General features: G+C 46.7%; 1 protein-coding gene and 1 long non-coding RNA gene across 18 annotated transcripts in view; one reads left to right on the top strand and one right to left on the bottom strand.

The window, feature by feature from the left end:
- ILDR2 (immunoglobulin like domain containing receptor 2) overlaps positions 1 to 9,959 on the top strand; it is a 68,908-nt gene extending 58,949 nt beyond the window's left edge. For 6 of the 17 annotated variants that reach the window (XM_086393874.1, XM_086393865.1, XM_086393872.1 and 3 more), the window contains 4 exons: positions 3,126 to 3,342; positions 4,481 to 5,156; positions 7,136 to 7,196; positions 9,720 to 9,959. In XM_086393874.1, coding sequence (XP_086250000.1) covers positions 3,126 to 3,342; positions 4,481 to 5,156; positions 7,136 to 7,196; positions 9,720 to 9,838 — 1,073 coding nt within the window. In that variant the 3' untranslated portion in view covers positions 9,839 to 9,959. Of the gene's footprint in view, positions 1 to 1,317; positions 1,635 to 3,125; positions 3,343 to 4,480; positions 5,763 to 6,399; positions 7,366 to 9,719 lie in introns of those variants that run through there. The other 11 variants (XM_086393877.1, XM_086393875.1, XM_086393869.1 and 8 more) reach the window with 5 other exon arrangements.
- Positions 1 to 14,514, bottom strand: part of LOC147377096 (uncharacterized) — an 88,683-nt gene that overhangs the window by 18,321 nt on the left and 55,848 nt on the right. The window lies entirely within an intron of this gene.

Genomic DNA, 14,514 nt, shown 5'->3' with positions numbered 1-14,514 from the left:
TCTCTTTGAACCCTCCTTGTCTTGGAACCAACTCCAGACTCAATGGCATTGTTGGGAAAACAGACCCAGACTAGAGGAACTTGATTCAGATTAAGGACAACATATTCCTCCCAGTTTGCGATTCTAATTTCATCCTGTCTGAGTTGCATCCATTGCTGCCTCCTCCCACCACACTGGCTATAAAAAGACCATCTCCAGATTGGAATGTCAGGAATGCAGATGTCACTGCACTTGACAAGCTAGTTGTAACAGTGTTGTCATGGATCCCTGTAAGGGGACAGACAGAGAGAGAGTCAGAGTCCAAGGAGAAAGCCCGTGGAGGAAATCTGTGAACTCACAGCTCAGAGAAAAAACAGAGGTTAAAAATAAAGGGTAGATCCCGGTTGAGATGATGTCTCCTGTCTGCCTGGATTAAAGTGGTCTCCAAAGGCCTGGCTAGCCAGAAGGTAATGACCAAGGAATCTTAAGAGTCCAAGGGGTGGCCTGGGTCAACAGATGAAGAAACTGAAGCCCAGAAGGTGGAAATGACAGTATCAGGACTACAACCCAGGTCTGTGGTTTGCTGTCCTGTGCTTTGCTGCTAACTAGAAACTTTGGAGCCAACTGTGGATGGTGCTATGGCTGCAGTAGCAGTTTATATTCAAAGATCACAGCCTTCTAACTCTTGGGACTTTAGGATGTTGGAGCGGGAAGAAAGAGACTGAGATTGTTGAATGTACCTCCCTCATTTTATGGAGGAGGAAAGGGAGGTCGAGGGGAAAGTAACCAGTGCCAGTACTCACTGCCAGTGCCAGAATTGAACCCAGAGCTCTTGGAACCTACACATTGCAATAACTGCACAGAGATGAAGCAGAAATCTAAGTTCACATTGCAATAACTGCACAGAGATGAAGCAGAAATCTAAGTTCACATTGCAATAACTGCACAGAGATGAAGCAGAAATCTAAGTTCTCCTTACTTTGAGAGGTTCTATCCCCGAAGAGCAAAGTAAACCCTGGGATGGATCATGGCCACGGGATGGTCTTAAAGATCTCATCATAAAATGAGCCACACCTAGTTGCAGGTGTGGCAAAGGAGTAATAGATTCTGTGAGGCATGGGAGTTTCAGGGTCAGGCCTATGAATTTCCCAGAATGTGTGAGCCTCATTCACCTGCTCCCTGTAAGTAGGGGCTTGCTCTGGGGATATTTTAGTCTGGAATCAGCAAACCACAGCTCCCAGGGCACATATGTTCCACCTCCTATTTTTGAAGTAAATTTTCTTGGAACACAGCCATGCCAATCTACTTGTCTTACCCATGATTCCTTTCCTATTGCAGTAGCAGAGTTGAATAGTTGTGACAGGAAGACTTGCAAAGCCCACAGTGCTTACTACCTGGCCCTTTACACGAAGTTTGCCTCTGCTGTCCTAGAGTCCCACTGCTAGGTGTCTCTGAAGTGGGGGATGTTGATGTTCACGTTCACTGTGGCAGAAGTTTCAGAACAGCATACATCCTGGACTATCCATCATATGAATGGAGAAACATCTCTCCCTCACATCTGGAGAGATGAATAATGTCCATTATTCCCTGAAGTTTAAGGCAAGTTCTGAGCCAATAATGTAATTTTCCAATAAACACACTTGGTGCATTTTAAAGTTCTCTTCTGTGGGGTTCCCAGAAGACTGGAATTCACTGGCATCGTGAGAAAAGGAAGACAAGATTTTATTAATCAATAGGATCTGAGTTATTTCCCTTTGAAATAGGCAGGCACTAGACCATTCTCCTTATAAGGAACAAAAGACTTAGATTATAATTCAAAACCAACTGATCACATGACCAAACTGAATGGCATTCCTGCTCAGCCCTGTGTCCTCGTAAGGAGATTGTGTTTATGCTGTGCAGGGAGGCCCACCCTTCCCTTCAGGGGTGGGAGCCAGCAAAATTCCTCTGCTCCTCTAAGGACTGTTGGGGATAGGGAGGAGATAAAGTAGAGGGGAACATGAGACACACACTTGTGCTTCCCACATCTGATCTTAGTTTACCTCTCATTCGGCAGCCAGGCCCTACAACTTATAATTGTTGATTCTGATAATAGTTTGAAGTTCAAAGGATTTTTAGAAAACAATGGATTTTCAATGGATTCAGTTACATTACAAATAGATTTGCTAGATTTATTTTTTAAGTAATATGAAATTCAATCCATTTCAAAGTTTTCTAAATAAATAGTTTCTTTTTTTTTTTTTTTCTTTCCAAATTGTGATTCTGGTCCTTATTCACAAGTGCTTTTGTGAAAAGCTACTTAGGCCACCCTAAAAAATGAGAAAGCTGTGACCATCCCCTCCTTTTTTACATTTTTGGGCTGGGACTAGAGCATAAGTGGAGGTCCATGGACCATAAGTGCAGCCTAGCCTTCCCCATTTCTTCCTACACTTCCAAACAGCTATCCTGGCCATCCATGGCCACATACACCTGAACAGTCTGGGGAGTGAAGAGGTCTACTCAAGCCACAGAAATGAGCTTGGTACTGTTCAGGGAAAATATTCCAAATTCCTGGATGAACATCCAGGAGCAGGGTGTGCACACTCTCTTTGTCCTGTGGGCTCCTTGCTCTGTGGGGAGGGGCACAGCAGCAGCTGGGATGGGGTGCGTGTGAACCACAGCATGGGACTGGCTCTGAAGGCTCCATCTTGGGACTCAGATAACAGCAGGGAAGATACTGTGATCTGTGGCTTTTCTCTCATTTTGCCCCCTTTGCCTCATGGCTGGGATCATCATGGCTCATCACTGATTTAAACAAGAAGAAGCAAAATATTTGAGCGAGGATGATATACTAGGAGGAGACCAGCTGCAGAGAGCCTAAGTTCTGGAAAGCCTGCCTTAGGTGGAACAATAACAATTGTTTTCCTATTCTAAGAACAGAGCATGTGGGAAGCCTCCCCTCTGTCGGCAACTAGGCTTCCAACTGAAGCCAGTTGCTGCTGAGCTGAGAACACAAATACCATTAGTTCAGGACTACAACCCACCCTGGACAGGACTGAGACCCTCGGGTGGGAGTTTCCCAAAGATTCCAGTGTTAGCCCTTAACCAAGTTCCTGTTCTGTCCTACAGGTAGAAAGCTCTGTCATGCCTAGTTTTTGTCCTTGCAGATAACAACACCATCTCGGAACTCAGCTCTCTGCATGAGGAGGACAGCAGTTTCCGCCAATCTTACCATCAGATGCGGAACAAGCAGTTCCCTGTGTCTGGGGACTTGGAGAGCAATCCTGACTACTGGTCAGGGGTCATGGGAGGCAGCAGTGGGGCCAGCCGGGGGCCCTCGGCCATGGAGTATAACAAAGAGGATCGGGAGAGCTTCAGGCACAGGTGAGGCTAACTGTGGCAAGGCAGCTCCGGTGCTGGGCATGAGGAGCCAAAAGCTGGGGGGCAGGATGGGTCTGAGGCTGCAGTGATCCGGGAACATCTCTGTCTGCCCTTCTAGGTTATCTTGCCTCATCTCTCTCTGTGCCTATTGAACACCCCTTTCCCACATGTATTAAGCAAGGGAACGCTTGGGGCACCATGTGCAGAAGTAATCAGTCAAGGCTCTTTGAAGAGGATTCTCTAGACCCTTTAATGAACCCTGTTGACATTTCTCTGCCCTTCTCATATATTTTATCTTGTAACCTCTAAAAGACCCCACCCATCATCTCTCTCATTTTTGATCATTTGTTTTGTGAAAAGTCAAATGCCAATTATGTTATACTGTTGGATTTGATTCTCATAATTCTAAAAGGCAGGTACTATTAATGTCCTTCCAGTTTTAGCTGGGGAAACTGAAACTTAAAAAATTCTAAGGGACTTACACAGGGTCATGTGGCCAGTGAATGTGAAGGGACAAGATGTGTGTTTGGTTTGGTATGGCCAATGCCCGGATAGCACCTTCCCCACTCACTTATCCTTTATATCGAAGGACAGTAGCTATTGCTCTTCTCCCAAAGAACCAACTGCGGGGTCCCTCTGGCCTGTTGCCCCACGAGGTAACTTGCCCTTCACTCTGAGGAAGGAAAAGGCCTCTCTGTTTCTCACCAAATAATACAGGGCTCCGTGGGCCACAGCTGTTTGGACAGCAGGCCACATCGCCCATGCCGGCTTCGAGGGTGTGAGAAGTGAGTCAGGAGGCTGTCAACCAGAGGTCATATCATAATGGCCAAAAGAAGGCCCACGTGTGTTTCAGCACCGTGTAGATCACAAAGAGGTTTTTTTCACACAACCCGTTAATCCTTAACGCTAACTCACCAGATGGGCGGACGCCTTGACTTGGCTGTGATTCTGAGGCGTGAGAGGTGCCTGGGGTGATACATCCAGCCAGGAGCAGAGCCGTGTCGGGCCGCGCAGTCTCCTGAGCGAGGCCCCAGCCGCGATGGGGTCCTTAGATCCCAGCTCAGCTCCCTGCCTCGCGCGTCTGACAGGTCTTGGGTACCTGGGCCTTTCAAGGACTGACCAGCGCCTCCTCTGTCCGCAGCCAGCAGCGCTCCAAATCGGAGATGCTGTCCCGGAAGAACTTCGCCACCGGGGTGCCGGCCGTCTCCATGGATGAGCTCGCGGCCTTTGCCGACTCCTACGGCCCGCGGTCCCGCAGGGCGGACGGCAACAAGCAGGACCTCCGAGGTGGGAGCCGCTTCGAGCGCTCGGAGGCGCGGGCGCACGGGGGCCTCTACCAGGACGGCTCGCTGGAGGAGTACTATGGGCCGCGGAGCCGCAGCCGGGAGCCCCTGACCGACGCGGACCGCGGCTGGTCCTACAGCCCCCCGCGCCGGCGGCCGCCGGACGACGCGCACTTGCCGCGCCTGGTGAGCCGCACGCCGGGCACCACGCCCAAGTACGACCACTCGTTTCGCGGGTCCGGGCTGGAGCGGCAGGTGCGGCCAGAGGGCGCCAGCCGCGGCGGCAGCCTCGAGACGCCGTCGAAGCTGAGCTCACAGCTCGGCCCTCGCAGCGCCTCCTACTACGCCTGGTCGCCGCCGGCCACCTACGAGGCGGGCGCGCCTCCAGACGACGAGGAGGACACGCCCGACGACACGTTGCCTCCCTACAGCGAGCTCGAGCTCAGCCGGGGCCCGTCCTACCGCGGCCGCGACCTGCCCTACCACAGCAACTCGGAGAAGAAGAGGAAGAAGGAGACACCGGCGAAGAAGACGGTGAGGCCCAGGCGGCCTCCCCGGGGGCCGGTGGGCACGATCGCCAACCGGGGGCCGCGGGGCTGGGGAGGAAGGCGAACAGAGCAGGAGGGCCCTGCCCTAGATGCGCAGACACCCGGTGGGGCCCAGGTGGAGAGAGCAGGCTCTCCTGCTTGGGGAATCCGGATGTTAGGCTGGTTTGTCCCCCACCTCCTTCTACCCAGGCAGGACCAGGTGAAGTAACTGGGCTTGGAGCCCGGAGCGTTGAAAACAAGCAGAAGTAGCAGATTAGCATTAATGGCCAGCTTTAAGAAGCATTTAGCATCAGGGATTCTAGGGCTTCATTCCCACCACAGGCCTTTAGGTGGGTTTCTGAGGTCTGCATTCTGACGATCTATGCTCTATGCATGCTTATGTGTGCGTTCCTCCCTAGCCCCTGCTCCCTTTAGGGTGAGGGTTTGTAACTTGCATCAAATGCCGGAAGAGTCCAGATTCCAGAGAAGCCGTTGGTATTTATGAAGGACAACTCACTTCTTTTTTTCCCTTGACGTTTTATTGAGTGTAAACTGTACTGTGCCTGTATATGTGAAGGAAATCTTTCCGGCCCTGCCCAACTCATTTGTCTCTGTAAGTGGCCTTTTTTAGACTTTATTGTTTTCCCTCTAAAAGCCAAGAGCAGCCCAGTGAATCCTGCAGCCCCCTAATGTGAGCTCTGAACCTGAGAGATTGTTGGGGGACAAACCACAGATCATTGTGGGTTTCCAGGGTGCCTCTGTGCTCCAGAGGCCCTCTCCAAGCCTGGGTGCTACTGCCCCCTCCTCAGTTACCCTGCCTCTCTTGTGGTTTTGTTTTTCTCATGGTTCCAAGCAGCACATTTGTATGGGGAGAGAACATGAACATAAAAAGGTTCTGGCATGATTATTAACCCCTCCAAAACAAAACCTGCAATGACCCAAGTATTATGAGTAGAGAAGGAACTTTCAGGTGATGTCAGCTGTACGGTGCACCATCCACACCAACTGTTGTGGAAATGTAAACATTTTAGTTATCCCCAAAGGGGTGAGAGGTTTTTCTGTGGTCATGGAACTAAGTTCTATGAGATGTGTGTTGGCTTCAGCACCAATTGAGGCTTAGGGGCAGTAGTCACAAGCTTAATGAAATGTCCTAAAAGTCAGAGTGTGCTAGGCTCTGAACAGGTGTGGATTCTTCCCAGGGAGCCATTGGTTGTGTTTCTTTAATCAGGCTTTTTCTGTTCTTTCCCCAGAGTGACTTTCCAACCAGGATGTCCCTTGTGGTCTGATGTTTGTTTTCAAGACAACTCTCTGAATGACTAGGAATTGGGAACAGAACATGGGAACAAGACACAAATCCAAGAGCCAGCAGGCCCTGGACCTTCTTGGGCCACCACCTTGGAAGATTTGCTGATCTTTGCTTTGGCAAGGGATGGGGGGCAGCCTTTAAGGGAGGCTGATTGCAAACCTCAGTGCCCATCTAACTAGTTTGAGAAACTTATCAAGAAAACAAGTACAGGTGAACACATTCCTACACATGGAGTTTCTCACCCACAGAGTTCATCCCGCCCTGTCTCCTCCCTTAGCCAAACCAGGATTCCTTTTCCATTTCTGAAAGAGAGTTAGCTCTGGACTGCTAATCTCCAGATAATGCCTATACTACAGTCTGCTTTTCCATACCTCCTGTGCTGTGCTTAGAAACAGAACCGATTACTGCTATTAGAAGGCCTTCACCCACAGTGGAAGATAGCTTCAGGCAAAATACACCTTTTAGCCCCATCACTTCCCAGTCACTCGTCAATGACTGTTGTTACACTGAAATCAGGCCTGTGGTGAGCTCAGTGACCATGACCTGCCGGACAATCACAGAAATGACTTCAATTGGCTGTTCCTAATGACAGTTCTTGGCTGGAACAAAACAAGAGCTGTCAAAGTGGTGTTTCTTTTTTCATTCTGAGAACATGAACTGCTTTTTCTCTTTTGTCATAGCGACGTGAGTCTTGGACATCAAGGGCTCTTCTCGTCCTCCCCTTTCCTGGACTGTCCACAGGTTGGTGCCACACACAGAGCCCCGTGTCCCTCTGCACTCTTGATTAGGTTGTCATCAGGTGCCTTTTGATAAATGTTTAAAATACACATATGAAAGAGAAGAGGGGAAAAAAAGAGGAGAAGAGAATAAAGCAAAAGAAAGAAAAATGAGAAAGAATCTAAGAAGAAAAGAATGTATGGTCTCACTATATGTTGAATATGGGCCATTTCCTCCACAGGCTCTGCTGGCTCTTCTGTGTGTTTTAGACTTCATTTACCATGAGTTGTTCCTGCCCAGCCCAGTTTCATCATCCCAGGACACCTGAGTGTGGAGCAGGCATCCCTGGGCCTCACCAGGCTGCCACTCTAGATGCTTTTGGGAGATGAGGGATATTGCTTTCTCAGGAAGGAGCACTTCCTACTCCGTGTGTGCATGCTAAGTCGCTTCAGTCATGTCTGACTCTTTGCGACCCCATAGACTGTAACCCACCAGGCTCCTCTGTCCATGGGATTCTCTAGGCAAGAATACTGGAGTGGGTTGCCATGCCCTCCTCCAGGGGATCTTCCCAACCCAGGGGTCAAACCTGCTTCTCTGGTTTGTCTCTGGCATTGGCAGGTGGGTTCTTTAACACTAGCACCATCTGGGAAGCCCTTTTCTACTCCTACCCCTGCCTGAAGGATAGATTTTGCTTAAATCTCAAATCTAGGACTCTCTGGATTTCATAATTTGTATAGATTGGTAAAAAAAAAAAAAAAAAAGGCTACAAACTCTTCTCTTCTCATCAAGAGGTGCCGTCTATTTCTCAACCCCTTGATTTGGGATTGGCCATATTATTTGATTTAGCCAGTGGCCTAATAACAGATATGATAGAAGCAGAAACTTGACAGATTCTTGTGCATGAGGGAATTTGTCCTCTCTTGCTGCTTTTGGGAACTGTGCATCACCACCAGGTAAATTAGCCTGGCTGGCCTGCTGCATGATGAAAGGGCCCAGTTATCCCATCACTCTAACTGGCAGCCTATCAACTCTCAGCTGATTGCAAACATGAGTGATCCCAGATAAAACCAAAAGAAGAATTGCCTCGCTGAGCCCAGCCCAAATTGCTGATTGCTACCCAAGGCATGAGAAGCTGGTTCACTCTTTAAATGTTCATTTTTCTTCAAGGAAAAAGCTGAGTTTTTTTTTCTTTCTTGTCTGAATATTTAACCCCCAAAACTCTAACCTTAGGTGAGTGCTGGTCTCTACTTTCTTTGACAGACTTTTGTCAAAGCTTTTCACCCCACACTGTTATGGTGGGATACTTGGTTAGGTCAAATCACTGGCAGACAGTGTTGCTTGGTCTCTGTATCCCTCTACTTCAGCAGGCTCCATCCTCTGTCTGTGGATCCATGGACAACTGCTGAAGAAAGTTTCTTCCTCAACATCTCTTTGGTCTTCTCCGGAACCACCTGACTGGGGCTAGGCCCTTTTCTCAGAGTACCATTGCACTGATATCCATTTAATTCATGGCATTTCCAAACCAGTTCTATGTGTGCAATGAAATAATAAGTGACTGGGTGAGGGTCAGAAGGATGAGTTGATACCATTGCTGGGGGTAGAATTGGCCTGCCAAAAGACTTCATAATGGCCTTGGCCTGTATGAGTTGAACCAGGAGGACAATTCAGTCCACTGCTGGCACTTCCAAGGGCTGGAAGACACAAGCCATAACCCTGGTGCTGAGTTTTTAGACTTGCTGAGCTTTTAGTCCTTGTCATCTGAAAGCCTAGGTCTCATCTGTCTGTTTGGGCCCCATTTCCACTGGAAAAGATGATTAAAACACCAATTCTTAGTCACCAGCTTTGGATTTTAAATTGCTCAGGCAATTTTGGAGAATCTTGGGTAGCTGAAGTAGTTATTATTTCCTCATACTGAGCACTGTGTCAGGCTATTCACCACCAAAGAGCCCCATAGCACCAGCTGCAGAGACCAAAAATACTGCTTTCATTAGCCGGGGGCATGTATGATTTTGGTGAAGGGAGCCATGGGAAAGAATTATTAAAATTGGAAACCTGAAGGCAACAAAACTACCGACAGACAATAAAAAATACAAAGATGATAACAGATTACCGAAATAAACTGGGTACATGGGACCAGGTTGTCCTCGGAAGGGCTGCATAAATCACTCAGACCTCCAGGTTTCTGGTCAAGAGAGAAAACAGTCATTTCTGGGTATGTGGACAAGAGATAAGTCTGACCGGACAAGTAAAGGCAAAGCTGGCCATCCTCAGCACCCTGGCTTTTCTCAGCACATCCTTCTGTTTCTTTTCCCCTGACTAGTCCTGTGTAGAAAGTGCTTACACATATTAGCTTCCTTCCTTTGTTTTATTGGGGGTAAAATATTAGGCTTGTGTAAGACATGATCTCTGTCCATGCATGCGTGCGTGCTCAGTCACTCAGTCAGGTCCAACTCTTTGCAACCTCATGGATTGTAGCCCGCCAGGCTCCTCTGCCCTTGGGGTTTCCCAGGAAAGAATACTGAAGTGGGTCACCATTTCCTCCTCCAGGGGATCTTCCCGACCCAGGGACTGAGCCTCATCTCCTGCGTCTCCTGCTTTGGCAGTTGGATTCTTTACCACTGAGCCACCTGGAAAGCCCACTCTGTCCATGGGGACGCTGCAACTGAATAGAGGAAACAAGAAATGCCCAAGAAAGAATTGGGAGATTTTATATGTATAATATGAAATACTGCTATGGATAAATTACAACAAACCCAGAGAATTAAAGTTTTTTTATTTAAATGGGTATATTTTGATATCTAAGTGTTGTGTGTATTTGTCCATCCATCCTATTTAAAGACATGCTCAGTGATCTGAAAAGCCAGTATTAAGAAATCTGAGCTGAAAGAGGTGAGTTGGAATGGGGAGGGGTGAGAGGCAGAGGGCTGAGTAGGATGATGTAGGAGCGTGTTTGCCTGTGAGTCACAGCTGAGTCAGGGACATGTTGGATGAGGGCACAAGGAGGCAGGTGGCAGGCAGATGAACTTCTCTAGGCCATGCAGACTCATGAGGAAGCTGGGAGAATTTGCCATGGACCTGGTGCTCATGGGGTGCTCTCCATCTGCTCCTCCAGGGGTTCGTTCTGCGGCCATGGAGTGTTGGCCAGTCTCCCTTTCCACACCAGGCAGACTGTGCAAACTGGGCATGGCAAATGGCTGTCACTCTAGCCTAAGGAACATCTAGACCTAGCCACATCTGTAAATATTTCTAAAAAGTCTGAAAGACTTCATACAGGTAATCCAGTCAGAGCTTAGGCAGCCTTTGAGAGAGGCTGAGGTCACTGATTGCACTGTAACCCACCCCCTCTTTTCTTTATAGATGGAGATGCCGCCATTAGTGAAGTCAAAAACTTAATTGAGTCTTTTCTTTTGGATTGGCATTTTCCCAAATTGTCTAACCGTATAAATTACCTGATTGCTGTTAAAAATGTATTGTTGGGCCCTGCCCAGGAGACTGATAGGATGAGTCTGGAGCTAGGATTTGTACTTTTAACATGTATTTCAGGAGAGTCCTGTGATCACATGTATTTGGAAAATCTTACACTAGATCTTACCTCATCATGTGCCCCAAACACTTAGTCCTGAGGGTTCCTTGGGCTTCAAATATTTTTCTTCAGATGTCCTGGTGAGGTTTCTCATACTCTCTTGGGCCTGAAAGTGGTGAAGCCCCCAGCAGTCTCACTAGGATGGTGGTGACTGGCTTACCAGGGCCCAGGGGTAGGAGAGCTGAGCAAGGCAGAGGGAAAGGACGGCCAGGAGCCCACCCGAGGAGGCTGCTCCCAGTGCCTCCAGTCCTGGAATAGAGGTCCTGTTGTGACAATTTCAGATCTGACAAGAATTGCAGGTAATTTTCTCATTCCCCTGATGTCATTCTGAGCAAAATTTAGATCATGAATAGAAATAAACAAGACCTTTGGGGGAATGGCAAAAATAAGTCATTTTTGAAACATTCAAATCACAGCCTGACTGGTCAACACCTACTTCCTCCTTAAGACCCAAACTGAATGAGCAAAAATAATAAAAATCTGTTACATATCCTTCCAACATCAGATTTAACTGCTGCCACAATCTTACAGGGTTTTGAAATTGATTTATAGAATGTAGAGATCCAAATTCACCAAAATGGGGGCCAGGTACTTAAAAAAACTGCCTAGATTTTTCCTGCCCGGATCCTTCCTCCTTTTCACCTGGGAAATTGTTCAATGAAGCTCTGAGTCAGTTCAGTTCAATTCAGTTCAGTCGCTCAGTCGTGTCCGACTCTTTGCGACCCTATGAATCGCAGCACGCCAGGCCTCCCTGTCCATCACCAACTCCCGGAGTTCACCCAGACTCAAGTCCATCGAGTCAGTGAGGCCATCCAACCATCTCATCCTCTGTCGTACCCTTCTCTTCTTGCCCCCTATCCCTCCCAGCATCACAGTCTTTTCCAATGAGTCAACTCTTCCCATGAGGTGGCCAAAGTACTGGAGTTTAGCATCATTCCTTCCAAAGAAATCCCAGGGCTGATCTCCTTCAGAATGGGCTGGTTGGATCTCCTTGCAGTCCAAGGGACTCTCAAGAGTCTTCTCCAACACCACAGTTCCAAAGCATCAACTCTTCGGTGCTCAGCCTTCTTTACAGTCCAACTCTCACATCCATACATGACCACAGGAAAAACCATAGCCTTGACTAGACGAACCTTTGTTGGCAAAGTAACGTCTCTGCTTTTGAATACGCTATCTAGGTTGGTCATAACTTTCCTTCCAAGGAGTGAGCGTCTTTTAATTTCATGGCTGCAGTCACCATCTGCAGTGATTTTGGAGCCCAAAAAATAAAGTCTGACACTGTTTCCACTGAGTAAGGGACTTTTAATGTGAGGATGGAGCAAGGATAGTGTGAGCTGCTTTAAGAAGGTGATAAGAATAAAGTTTGTATTATTTTTATGGTGTATTACTGTTTACAAAACATTTTCACATGCATTATCTCATTTGACTGTCTCACAGTGACCTCTATGATAAAGGCAGGGTGGATGTGCTGATCCCATCAAACAGAAGGTAAAACTGAAACTGACAAAGGCTAAGTGATGTGCCTATTGTCAAATGAGTTTTTACATCATAGAGCCAGGCCTTCTGACTATCTCTTGAGGGTTCTTTCTAATTCCTACAATACTTGTGGGACTGGAATCAGCCCGATATCTGGGAGTAGAGTCCTGGAGGTGATGCTCACTCACGACATCCCTGGAATGAACCTGTGGGGACAAGCACTGTGGGTTCTTCCTCTTGCCAAGCATTGGTCCTCAAATGCTGCTGTGAGCAGAAGTCAGTTTATTCAAGGAGACTTTCATTAGCCATGCTGGAGTTGAGAAAAGGTTTTGATAAAAATGTGCTTTAGATTTTAGAATCCTTCCTGAGAAGGAATTTCTGAGCCAAATAACAAATTCCTGTAGACTCAGAATTCCGAAGCTTGGGGTGACCTGCCTGGAATGAACAATCCGGCATCTTCACTGCATTTGGTGATTTTAGATAGAACTGAGAGTGGCCAGATATAGAGGGAGCCATGAGGCCGTTTAGTTAAAAGTTTTATTTCTTGGTGAGGCAGGATACAGGTCCATGTAGTCTGGCCCGTTTCTTTGGGGAAGGCTAAAAGAGATTCAGATAGCTTGTCTCTTACCTTGGCTTCCAAAAAAGTCACTCTATATTAACAAATGTATTAGGCACTATCCAGTGAGAATTTTCTTTGTGGGAATAAAGGAAAAGGGAATAGAAGGAACCACAGGCCAAGAAAGCTCGGAAAGCTGCTTCATGGTCGTTGCCTGTCCAGTTATTTTGAGCCTTGTCTGTGGCATCAAAATTTAAATGTTTGTATCATGTTGCCCATGACTTTTTTTTTGGTATCAGACATATAAATTGAATTTGGTTGTAATGTTTAAATAAAGCATTGTCACCTACATTGGTTATCAAGAACTCATGATTTATTATAACTATGTTTAATCATGACCTGTCATTAAATGATCTGAATAGAAAAAAAAATCATACAATCCATGGCCTCCTCAGATTTTCTTAACTACTGTAATGGAGAATGAATACTGTGGGACTAGAGGCAAGTACTGACCAAGTGTACTGTATGTTTTTATAGATTTTAGTAAGCTTTCTGTGGCCACTCTCATGACTCTGCACAGACATGAGGAGTAGGACAGATGCTGGGACAATGGGAGGGTTCGTAGTTCATTTTCAAAAAGGGTCCAAGCATTTGCTGCTAGAAATGGCATTTGGGGAAGGAAAGAAGGAAACTGTATTGGGAAGATTAAATTCTGAGGAGATTTGGAAAATTCCACAGCATCATAATTTAGGGAAGGCAACTTAAAACCTTTGTTAGCAAAGTGAAAGTTGAGTGTTACTCTCTCAGTCAGGTCCAATTCTTTGCGACCCCATGGACTGTAGCCCACCAGGCTCCTCAGCCCATGGAATTCTCCAGGCAAGAATACTGGAGTGGGTTGCCTTCCCCTTTCTCCAGGGGATCTTCCCAAATCAGTGATTGAACCAGGGTCTCCTGCATTGTAGGCAGATTATTTTTTTAACCAGCTGAGCCACCAGGGAAGCCCTTTGTTAGCAATATAGGTGATACCTCCAGAGAACTCTTAATCCTCTCTTCCTGGCCAGGTCCTCTCAAAGGAGTTCTAGACTTTAGGGTCCTGGTTGAATGAAAATTCAGTCCTTGCTTAAATCATCTGGACTCAATTTTCTTCTTTTAATAGTTAACTAAAAACGTTTATATGTAGATTTAACTTAGACACTAAAACAGTTTAACTCTGATTACCTCCTTTGAACTTTCTGCTATTTTATCTATTTTTAAATTTCTATCTTACCTTTCAGCTTTAAAATATGGTATTTGACTTGTTTGTTTAGAATCACCTACGCCTTTTCTTTCTACATTTCAGATCTGCTTTTGAAATCTTCTCCCTTCTTTTCTTTTTGTATTTATTTGTTTTTAATTTTTATTGGAGTATAGTTGATTTACAATATTGTTTGTTGCAGCAAATTGCATCAGTTATACATATACATATACCTACTCTTTTTTTCAAGATTCTTTCCCATATAGGCCATTACAAACTATTGAGTAGAGTTCCCTGTGCTATACAGTAGGTCCTTATTAGTTACCTATTTTATATATGCTGATAAGTCACTTCAGTCGTGTCCGACTCTATGCGACCACATAGACAGCAGCCCACCAGGCTCCCCTGTCCCTGGGATTCTCCAGGCAAGAACACTGGAGTGGGTTGCCATTTCCTTTTCCAATGCATGAAAGTGAAAAGTGAAAGTGAAGTC

The sequence above is a fragment of the Bos grunniens genome, chromosome 3, assembly GCF_055505025.1.
Source record: "Bos grunniens cultivar Pamir isolate PY7600 chromosome 3, Bosgru_T2T1.0, whole genome shotgun sequence".
Classification (NCBI taxonomy): domain Eukaryota; kingdom Metazoa; phylum Chordata; class Mammalia; order Artiodactyla; family Bovidae; genus Bos; species Bos grunniens.
This window is presented reverse-complemented; position numbering and strand designations above follow the sequence as displayed.